Below are 12,281 nucleotides of genomic sequence, written 5' to 3'. Positions count from 1 at the left end.
CCTGGAGTTGGGATGGCCTAAGACTTACTAGCTGGGTGATCCTGGCAATTCACTTAACCCTGTTTACCTGTTTCATCATCTGTAAAATAATCTGGAGAAGGAAACAGCAAACCACTCCATTATCTTTGCCAACAAAATCCCAAATGGGCTGATGTAAAGTTGGATACCCCTGAAACAATTTAACAGTAATAAATTTGCAATAAACACGTGAAAAGAGTAAATAAAATTAATTGTTCTTGCTTTTTGTTCATACTTAAACTTTTAGCAACTCAGTTTTAATTGTAAAAATTATTGTGGAAGAATGAGCTGAATGATAAGAAGCTCAGGTAATTTTTGCCTTTCAAAGAGAAAAATTCAGTGGTAGAGTTTTAGAAAATCCAGCTTATTATTCCATAATTCTAAAAACTTTTATTTTCTGTGTTCTTAGAGCCTTGCTTCCAAAACCCATAAGTGGGCAGCTGTTCTTATGGAAAACTTTGCTGTAAATAGAAACTAAGTTATATTTTCAAAAGTTGTAACTTCCTAGAAGGACAGAAGTTGAAAAGTTCTTTTTAGAAAGCCCATATTTGAAACAGCTAGATCATTAATTCTTGACCTCATATACTCTTATTTGCTCATTAGACTTAGGATAATGCTGTATTTGTAGCAGCAAGTGCTCTATAAATATTTTGTTAAAATATAGTATATTGATTTCTTTATTTTTCTCATTAGAAATAGAATATTATGGTATAGAATTGTCTAGTTTGGAAAATAATTCCTTGTCTTATAATTTGCTACAGTATTTTTAGCCTTTAGTTTTCAGTCTAGAGCTCTTAGACATGGAGCATTAAATCTGTTAACTTTTTACCTTATTGTGTGTGTGAAGTAGTAATTTCTTGTGGTCATGCTTTCCATGAGTAAAATGAACAGGGAGGACTAAAAGGCAAAGTTTTTCCTTGAAAATTTTAGAAAGTCTTTAAGTCCTATATTCTTGGTTGTCAATGTAAAATTGTAATCATCAGTAAAAACTGTAATAATTTTATTTCCTCTTATTTCCAGTTAAGTAGCTTTTTTTAGGTTGAGGTGTGTATGTGTGTATGTGTGTGTGGGGGGTGATATTGGTAAAAAAACAGTTCTATGCTTGCCATCTAGGGGAAGGAGTGAAGGGTGGGAGGGAAAAATTGGAACAGAAGTGAGTGCAAGGGATAATGTTGTAAAAAAATTTACCCTGGCATGGATTCTGTCAATAAAAAGTTACTATAATAAAATAAAAATTTAAAAATATTAAAAAAAATAAAAATTAAAAAAATTTAAAAAAACAGTTCTAGATTAGGGCTGTCTTTTGAATTTTTTAAAAGAAAATTTCTTATAACGGTGATGACAGACTTGCTGTGTGTTAGCTTTAAAAGTATATTTGTTCTGTATATATTTGTTGTTTTCCTCCATTAGAAAGATGATTCCCTTTCTTCTAGGACCAAATAAATAATTCTCTGGTAATATTGAAGGTCTCTAATAAGCTGGTTGCAGACTATTTTCCTTGTAACATTCTAGCCAGACTGACCTACTTGCATTTATAGCTTTTGTTTGGCTGTACCCCAAAACTTCAAATGCCCTTCCTCCTTCTCTCTGTCCCTCAAGAATTTCTAGTTTCCTTCAGAATTTAGGGCCAGTATCATTCCTGCCTCTCTACATTTCCAAAACTATCCTGTGTATATTGTACACTTATTTCTATTCAAACTGTTTCAAGTTGAGAAGATATAAGCTCTTTAAGTACAAGTACAAACCTGATTTGTTTCTGTCTTACAGGGTCTGGTATGTCTCAAGCTCTTACTAAGTATTTGATCATTAATTAAGTAGCCTTAGGGAAACTTTGATCTTTTTCTTTTCAGATATTTGAAGCCTTGTAGTAGAAGCAGGATTAAATTTATAGTAGAGGAGGTATAAATTTAAACTCCTCTCTGCTACACTACAATTCATAAGCAGTTTCTCTAAGAGATAGCTACCTAAAGTTCAAGGTACACTATGGTTCCACACTTCTAAAACTTAAACTCAGGAAGGCCCACTGGCGTGTTTATCATGAGTAGTCATCAAAAATATCTGATCAGACATATATTGAAATGGCACCATTTGAAACTAAACATTTCCTCCATAAACCTAGGGTGCGATATCTATGAATATACACAATGTGAATAGTAAGAATGGAGGTTCATCAAGTTCATGACTGTGAAAACATGACCAAGGAGTTCAAGTATATTCTGTGCAAATATTTTGTATTCATTGTGTGTATATTATGAGTATGTGTATCTGTAGGTGACCTAATAAAATATAAAATCCTTAAAAACAAAGATTACTTTATTTTTGTCACATGGTACAATATGAGACATTTTAAAATGTTTCGTTTTTTGATTAATTGGGGAGACCTACAGAAAACATGCTAGCTTCCTTTAGATATTTGAAATATTGTAGGACATGAAGGAGATGAAAAAAAGAAATTATATCAAAGACTGAAACTCAACATTTGGTATGATTTTCAGGGAATTCTTGGTTTAGCATCAATAACTTAATAATATTAGAATTGCTTAAAAATGAGATGGGTTACCTTAGTCAGAAGTGACTTTGCAATCACTGATTGGATAATCATTATTTTAGGTAGTTTTGGACTTATATGATCACCCAAGGAGAGTCACTGATGTCTGTTATGGAGGAAATATGGAAGATAAGGAATGAAGTAGCAAATAATACTGTTAAATAATTTTGATTTTCTATTTTAGGATCTGTGGCTGTGGTTCTGGAGAATCTGGCTGTGCTGTGTGTGGCTGTTGTAAAGCCTGTGCAAGAGAATTGGATGGTCAGGAGGCAAGACAAAGAGGAATTCTTGATGCTGTCAAAGAAATGATACCTTTAGATCTCTTATTAGGTAGGGTGTTACTGTTAATTTGTTTATGTATGACACATTTTACTCTCCTGTCTTACAAATTCTATACTTTAATAAGTAATATTAAGCACAATATCTACCTTTGTATTTTGAAGAATATAGGCAACTTAGAGCTAAATAAAATCAAGGAAACTGATACTATAGCTTATTTCTTAAATTCTACAATTGTTCTGGCTCCCTCTAAAATGAGCCCTTATTGTAACAAAAAAAGGAGCATATATTATGTAGAATACTTTTCTTGACTTTTAATTTCTTGTGTTTTGATCATGTCTGTGCTGTAACTTAGTCGTCTTATGTTGATAATTCTCCAGCTGTCCCTGTACCTGGAGTTAATATTGAAGAACATCTTCAGTTGAGGCAAGAAGAAAAACGACAGCGTGTAAACAGGAGACATAGATTGGAGGAAGGCAGAGGTAAGATTATACAAGAAGAAAGTAGTTGAAAACCTGATGGTTTGTTCAAATAGGCAAATTTGTTTTCAAAATTAGAGTATTTAAAGTTCTCTGAACATCTTCTAATTTTAAATATTCTCCTTATAGAAGATGCTATAAATCCCTGAATACATTATGTAAAGTACATTTACCATGTAAGCAAGAACTTTACTATCAACCTGTAAAAAAGTTTTTTAGCACATACAACTTCATGAACATCAATCATTAGATATCTTTTTACTACAGGGAAAAACTTCCCAGCTCATTCATTTGATCAAGCAACACCAGTTTCTAGGAGGTAGATAGGCTCCATAGCCACCAACCGGTTCAATTTTGTCTTGTATTTCTGTATCTATCTCCCCTTATTACAGTATAACTTTTTCTGGGGAGCCTGGTCTCAATATATAAACTAATTACTATATTGATGTATGTATGTATTTTGCTACTCTTCCAGAAACAGACCAGGATTCAGGTGAGTGTAAACATTTGCAAATTTTATTTTCAGAAGTAGATTTACTATTTTCTTATCCTATAGCCATTTAACTATTTCTCTTGGTTTCAAGGTGATTTGGAGGTTTTAATTAGATTTTTTTTTTTTAAGATTGTATCCTCTTAGATGAATCAGATCAGTTCCAATAGATCAGTAATGAATTGAACCAGCTACATCCAGCGAAAAAACTCTGGGAGATGACTCTGAACCATTACATAGAATTCCCAATCCCTATATTTTTGTCCACCTGCATTTTTAATTTCCTTCATAGGCTAATTGTACACTATTTCAAAGTCCAATTATTTTTGAACAGCAAAATAACTTTTAGGACATGTATACTTATGTTGTATTTAATTTATACTTTAACATATTTAACATGTATTGGTCAACCTGCCATCTGGGGGAGGGGATGGGGGAAAGAGGGGAAAAATTGGAACAACAGGTTTGGCAGTTGTCGATGCTGTAAACTTACCCATGCATATAACTTGTAAATAAAAAGCTATTAAAAAAAAAGATTATATCCTCTTAAAATTATCAAAGTGAGACTGTTATAAACATTACCAAAGCACCTTTCCAAAGAATGATTATAACAAGCTGTCTTTAGTTTGAGATTTCTTGCCTAATAAATAAAACTGTCAAGATTGACACAATGGTACCAGATATCATTAATGTTTATTTAAAATGAAACCCTTGTTGTTGAAGTTATATGAAACCTCCAATGTGTCACATCGTCTCAAGAAACAATTCATGGTGACTGCTCATATCTCCTTTAAGGTAGTAAAATTTTGTTTTCTTTTGGACTCAGTGATGAATTATTTTTGAAAGCAGAGAAATCTTGTCTGTCTTGTTTCAGAGCTGCCAAAACTGTCTGTATATGGTAAAACATGTATTTGAAAGATTAAGATTATGGTTCTATTATAATTAATCTATTGATTAGTTGTCATTAATATCTTCCAATTCAAAGTCACATTTCCTAAATGGTTAAATTCAAAGAAAATGGTATGGTAACATTGAAATATATATTTATCTAATTATTCCTGTAGTTATCCAAATACCTGGGATCATTCCTTATATGTTAAATGTTTCATGAGTCCACAAAGTTATAATTTGAGAACATGAGACTCATTATTATTGGGTCTTTAATGTTTATGCTCATTAAATGGTCTTCATTTTACACAATTGACAAAAACTGCAAAAAGACTATTGTAAAGTGTCAGTTTAGTTTTGTCCTCTCATTCTACCTTCCTTTTTATATGGCATAAAACTTAATTTGTAATGAAGCTGACTGAATTGTTTAATGCTAAAATCTTTGTTTATCTTTTTACTGCACCAAAGTAACTTTAATCATTTTTCATGCATAGAAGAGAATGTACTTTAAATAAGTTAATTTGTTTGTAAGTGTACTCAGAATGTAACATTCCTTTACTTTATGTGACATATATTTTCTTATTTGTGACAGTTTATAAAATGTGTCATGGGCCTCCAAACATTATTCTCATTCATTATTTTCCACTTAACTGTTAATTAAGCTCTCTTTATGCTGCTCTATTTGATTTAGCAAATATACATATCACTTGCAGAAAGGTATATTTTTATTCTCTTAAAAATTCCTCTCACTAGCCCTCAAAATTCAGTAACAATGCAACTTTACTTATTTTTTTAATTTACTTAAAATTATTGGGGAATTACCTGTTTATATGTTTTAATTTTCTAGGTAGTTGAACTTCCTTTTTTATACTATTAAACTTTTATTTTAACGATTTTTGTTGAAATCTTCCTAAAAGGTGTTGTATATTCTACTTTTAAACGTTATATTGACCATAAAATAACCTGTTATTTCCTGGCTCAAAGTCATCATTATGAACTATAACTTGTAAATACTTTATTGCAATTACAGACCTGAGTTCAATTCCCCTTTGACTTTGTGACCCTGGTTATTAAACCTTTTAGTTCTCCAGGCAGCTTTCCAAGTCTATAAGCTGCAGAACAGCTTTGCTAGAGTGAGTTTCCCACCATGCATTATTTACCCAAATGAAATCCCAGGTGCAGAACCAAAAATAAAACATTATAATACAGAGATACTCTTAGGGATCATGGAGAAAAGTATGATTTTTTTTTTTTTGCACTCAAACTAATTGATCCCCAAATTGATTTCACCATTTCTTCTGTCTCTTTCCTCATTGTATTGTCACTTCTCCATGTATGATCCACATTCTCTCTTCTTCCCCTCAGTATATTGCTATCTACGCTTTTAAAATGTCAGCTTACTTTACATTCATGGTCAAACCAACCACTAGTTCATGAGGAGCTCAGTTATTTGTTAGCACAAGTATTTTTTAGAAATGAATGGAAAAACATTTAAGTGTTTATTTATATGCTCGGGGATAGACTAAGTGCCTTACAAAAATCTGAAAACAAAAGCTAAGGCATTTTCTAGAAAAGCTATTTTTCTTGATAGGCTATCAAAAAACAGCTTTTTGATAGCCTATTTTAATTTACTTTTTGTTTTATTGCTATGTTCTGCATGGTGTAGGTTACTGAAAGTCCAACTTTATGGTAATAGAAGTGTCAGACTATGAAAAGCACTTGTTGTGTAGCATATACTAGATCTAAGGTCAGTCTGAAAGACCTAGATTCAAGTCCTGTCCAGATTATTTAATCTCCATGTGCCTGTTTCCTCATCTTTAAATGAGAGGTGTAAGGCCCTACCCAGTCTAATGTTCATCACCTTCATTTCTTCTTTAATAATTGGGAAATTGATTTTAGTGTCTATTGCTTAAAATATTTGCTTGGTTTTTTAAAAGGAAGATTTCTTTTTTTCCTTGAAAAATTACATTGGACTTGAACATTCACATTACACATTTCTGTGCACCCTGGGATAATTTTTTTGTTTTAAATCTCTAGGAAATATAGAAGGCTTTGATCCAAATCTTGTATTTTTAAATGTTTGGGGTGTCTTTATTTGGCTTAATATTTAAAAGAATGATTGCTGGCATCACTTTAGTATCATAACTTCCTATAAATAATACAATACTGTTTTAAGAAGAGGGGAATTTATCCTCTAGTTTCTCTTCTGCTTAGTACCTTTATTCTATATTAGTTGGAGACATTCTTTAGTTTAAAACAGGTACTGTTTCGTCATCAGTAGTATCCTGATCAAAAGATCGGTCTTGATCCGATTTTAAGCCTGTTTACCAACTCTAGAGTCAATAGGAATTGAGAGGCTGGTGCAGCAAGGAAGGCAGCTAGGTGGCACAGTGGGTCTCCGTATCTGGAGTCAGGAAGATTCATCTTGTGTCCAAATCCACCTTCAAACACTCTATGTACAGTTGCCTCAGCTCCTCATTTGTAAAATGAGTTAAAGGAAAGGGCAAATGCATTATCTTGACCAAGAAAAATCCTAAATTGGGCTGGACACAACTGAAAATGACTAAACAACAATGAGAGCATAGTTGGATAGCGTAAGTAGTTGGCCCTGGGGTAAGGAAGAACACTGACATCTATTGGCATTCCTGACATCACCTGGAGAACCAGAATATGTCACTTAATTTCTCAGTTCTCTAGTCCAATAGTAGGACCACTGGGCTACACATAAGAATCCCCCAATGGCTGCATATTGACTTAGAAAACCACATATAAACACTTTCTATGTTCTATTCTATTTTTATATATTTTGTTAAATGTTTCCAATTACATTTTAATCTGGTTTCAGATGCACTTGAGAATATTCTCCTCCAGATATTTCAAATTTGAAGAACTTTAATTTGAACGACTATAATTTGAAGCACAGTTGCATTAGGGAAAAGATTTTCCTCATCAGGATTTCCCTGGTAAAGTCACAGGTGCAGACCAATTCATTCTTTCAATTAATCACTTCACACCATTTCTGGCTTCTTTCCTTACTGCTAGATATATTTTCTAGTAAAACATGTTAGTGGCAATGATGGAGTTTGTTTAAAAAAAAAAAAAAGTAATGGGTAGTATACTAAAAAAGCCAGCAACAACAAATCAGTGCTATAGTTTGTTGGCCTTCAGTTTTTACTTGCCTTTGGTGGTATCTGTCATATGCCAGCTATTAATTTTCTGATAGTAACTTAGGGATCTATGTATCTGAACAAACCAGTCTAATCCCTTCTTCCACTTGTGAAGACCTTGAACCTAGACTTTATTTCACTCTTCCTCCCAAGTTTCTTCTAGGCTAAATATCCTCTGGTCCTTCAGTCAATCCTTATATCACATTCTAGGCCTTTCATCATTCTGGTTGTCCTTAATTGATTATTCTACACTTTATCAATGGACTTGTTAAAATATGCCATTCAGAATTGAATATGGTTCTTCAGATCTGGTTTGATGAAGGCAAAATATAGCAGGAATACCATGTCCCTAGTGTTTGAATAGTGGGACTGTTTAGCCTAAGTGTGAATTAATTGCCTTGAGTGCTATTACTGTCCCCTATTAATCAATCCATCCCTTAGTACAGTGCCTGGCACTTAATAGATGCAGAATTGTTGTTATTTGTCTTTTCTTCTCACAGAGGACCTGACATTGGAGAGGTGATGCCATGGCATCCAAGTGAATTGGATTTAAATGAGGTAGGACTGTGCAAGGTCACTTTAACCTCTAGAGTTGTCTGGGTCCAGTGGCCAGATATAGATATGGAAGACTGGAAATGGCCCTGGATGTAATAGGACTCACTGGCCTTTTCAAGTTAAAGTGTTTATCAGGTCTCTGTTTGGCTAAGGCTATACTTATTCAGTGGTTACCTGTAGATGCTCTTAAAAGTATTTATTCCCCTTTTCTTTTTGTACCCCTGAATTTTCCCAAGATAACTTGGGATTTACTGACTAGATTTCTTTCTTAAGGCCCATGCCTTAAACCAAAGCCAGTCTAATTCTCATTGCCACCAATAGGTCCTAGGCCAAGCCCTACTTGGTCATTGTTTGATTCACTGAAAATAAAGAGCAATCATTTCTGCTTTTGCCAGAAACCCTGAGGTCTTCCCCTCCCAGATTCATTCATTTATTTATGTATTTATTTGTTCATCTATGTTTTTTCTATCGATCTTAAAGATGGGAGGACTTCTTTTAGACTAGGTGAAAGAGAGATTATTTGCCTCAATTGCTCCCTCATCTTAATCACTGAATGGGTGCAGCCTCAGCCAAACAGAGACCTGACAAAGACATTAGCTGGAAAAGGCAGTGTCTCCTATTATATCCAGGGCCATCTCCAGTCATCTTGATCTATATCTATATCTGGTCATTGGACCCAGATGGCTCTGGAGGGGAAAGTGAGGTAGGTGATCTTGCCCAGCTCCTTCTCACTTAAATCCACGTTACTTGCATGTCATGGCATCACCTCCTCGATATCATAGTGCTCTTCAAGAATGACAAACAACAGCAACAAAACATGGTAGTAATTGAGGCAAAGAATGGCCTTTTTTACCTAGTTCAAAAATAGAAAAAAATGAATAAATGAATCTAGGAGAGGAAGGCCCTCAGCATTTCTGGCTAAAGCAGAAATGATTGCTATTTATCTTCAATCTGAGTCAATTATGACCCAAATAATAACCAAATGGGGGTTGGCTTAGGACCTGCTGTAGGTCAATCTAAGAGAATCTGAGTGATTTGGGTTTGAGGCATAAATGTATCAACAAGCTTTTATTAATATTTATATTCTTAACATTGTAAACATTGAAGATACAGCTACAAAAGTTAAAAAAAAAAAGTACCTACCTTTAAAAAGCCTATATATTTTGTTGGTATATAACATATACTTAAAATTAATGCATAGTAATTGGGTTGAGGTTATATAAGGGTGGAATGCCTGACTTTGGCACTTATTGTTTCATTCAGAAAATGCCTCTTAACCTTTCTGAACCTCTGAGGATAATAATAGCACCTACCTTATAGTGTTATTTTGAGGATGGTTTATGAAAATTTTTGTAAACTTTGAAGTGCTAAATAAATTCTATTGTTGTTATTGTTACTACTGAGAACTAAGGGGATCAAAAAAAATCTTTTGAAGGACAGAGTATTTGAGTTGTCCCTGCGGTTCTAATGTGCAAAGATGAGGTAGAAAAATATTATAAAATCCTCATTTTAAAATGTGTTCTAATAGTAATATATTCAGAAACATAGGGCCAAAAACACAGATGAAATCCCTGATTATCCCCAGACATCTAGTTCTTAATTGACAGAGTCTTTAAGGACTACTTGTCAGGTCTAGCCATTCAGTTTGTTCCTAGCTGAACTTCACTGAATGTCTTGACTCATTTAATTATTATTTAGCCTGCACATTTTTCACAGTTTTGATGTTACCAAGAAAGAAAAAAAGAATTCATTTTTCTATTAATGTCCAAATTTCACATATTATAAACATCTTCTAAGTCTAAATTATTCTGAGCGCTTAATTAATTGGAGAAAATAGGATAACTGAGTACCTACAAATAAAAATTGGAAGTTACATAAACATAACTCGATAATATTGTGAGAGAATTCAAGTTAAATTTAAAAAATAATAATTAAAAAGGAATTCTAATAATTTACTATACATGCATATTTTTATCATAGTTTTATCATAATTTTAATACTTTAAATGGTCCATGATACAGACAGTTCATTTTTAGACTTGTAAATGATGCATTTTCCTCAAAAACTAAAATAATACATACTAAATTTTAAGATTTTTTTTTCATTTTTAAAATGTGATGAGAATTTTCAACAATTAAAAAATATTTCTTCACAAACTAACTTGATGTTTTTCCCATTTGTATCAATATATTTATAGCAATTACTTTGTTTCTAAGTACTTTATTTGGAAAAGTTGGGAGGTCAAACGTGACCCTTTGAAATATCTTTTATTATTATTTCAGCAAAACATTTTTGTTACCAGAAGCCATGATCCGAAAATCATTGTTACTTAATTTAAACTGCATTGATAAGCAATATCCAGAATTTGAAAGGGTCATATATTCCATCCTAGTCATATCACATATGTAATATTTCATTGAGTCTAGGTTTTAAGGACATTTTAAGAATATTGACAAATGGTAGAGAAAAGCCACCAGGATTGTTCAGGACCTTGAGGAGTTGAAGATGACACTGGCCTTTTCAGGAAGACCTAAGTTCAGATCTTGTCTCAGGACAATGTGTAGCTTTGTGCATCTGGATAAATCATTTTCCCCACCTGTAAAATGAGGAAATTGGACTTTATGATCACTAAGTTCCTTTCTAACTTAAAAATCTATGAGTCACTGCTTAGTCAAATAAGCTGCTGGAGGAATTCATGAGTACCAAGGTTAGTTTGATAAAAATGGGGGCCATCTTATTCTCTGAGACTGAAACAAAGATGAGAAGAAAAGAACCTCAAGAGGGATGACCTCAGTGTCCTCATAAAGTAGGATGTGAGTTTATTAGCTGATAAACCAGGTTTAGTTTTGTGTTGGTGTTTTGAGAGAGGAGATTGTTTGGACTTTACTTACTGTTTTGTCATTCCTTCACGAAGAAGGCCATGACATCAGGGAAGTGATGCCATGGCTTGCAAATGAATTGGATTTAAGTGAGGGAGGGCTGTGCAGTATCACCTACCTCACTTTCTCCTCTGGGTCCAGTGGCAGAATATAGACCAAGATGACTGGAGATGGCCCTGGATGCAGTGGGAAACCTTCGTCTTTAAGTTGAGTTCTTTCCCAGGTCTTTGGTTTGATGTCAGGTTCAAATGAAATAATATAGATAAGCCCTTTGGAAACTTTGAAGCACTACCCACGATTTTTAATTAATGTGAATAATTAATCTTTTGAAGTGGTTTCATTATTTGAATATGCATTGCATATTTCCATTGGACTATTTTACATAATTATAACTTTAAATAGAGGGATTTGAATAATAGTAAATTTATGCTACTATTGTTATTTTAGTAGTAATATAGCATTATCTCATTTGATCTTCACAATAGCACAATAATTGGCTTCAGTAATTATATCCATTTTGTAGAAGAAACTGAAACTCAGAGAAGTTGTACATAGCTAGTTTCAGTGGTTGAATTTTTACCCAAGTTCTCCTTACTTCCAAGTTTAGGAATCTTAATATTACTGCCTACAGACTCTCTAAGTAGCTTCCAGTACTTTCAAATTTAAAATTTCATCAAAGAAATATCATGGGTTTGCACCTACCAATAAGATGATAGAACTTGGCTTAAATTTTAGAAATAAGCTATCTAAAGATCACATATGCTTCATTTCAAAGTAGAAAATTTAATGCCCTTAAAAACCATATTAAATTTAAAATGTTGGTTAAAAAGTCTTCTTCTCATAATAATAATAATAATTCTGCTATTTATTGATAAAATTATATATGCCTTTCAAATATAACAAATGTTTTTTGGTTTTGGTTTTGCTTTAAAAATCAACTACCTAATGTAAAAGCTTTGTTTCATCACTTGGTAACAC

At 33.0% G+C, this 12,281-nt stretch overlaps 1 protein-coding gene across 2 annotated transcripts in view; it reads left to right on the top strand.

Annotated features, from left to right (window-relative positions):
- Positions 1-12,281, top strand: part of MYCBP2 (MYC binding protein 2) — a 312,149-nt gene that overhangs the window by 108,240 nt on the left and 191,628 nt on the right. For both annotated transcript variants that reach the window (XM_031958523.1, XM_031958522.1), the window contains 2 exons: positions 2,751-2,896; positions 3,226-3,327. In XM_031958523.1, the coding sequence (XP_031814383.1) occupies positions 2,751-2,896; positions 3,226-3,327 (248 nt within the window). The remainder of the gene's footprint in view (positions 1-2,750; positions 2,897-3,225; positions 3,328-12,281) is intronic.

The sequence above is a fragment of the Sarcophilus harrisii genome, chromosome 3 (assembly GCF_902635505.1).
Source record: "Sarcophilus harrisii chromosome 3, mSarHar1.11, whole genome shotgun sequence".
Taxonomy (NCBI): domain Eukaryota; kingdom Metazoa; phylum Chordata; class Mammalia; order Dasyuromorphia; family Dasyuridae; genus Sarcophilus; species Sarcophilus harrisii.
The sequence above is the reverse complement of the archived record's forward strand: the minus strand, read 5'-3'. Positions and strand labels throughout refer to the sequence as shown.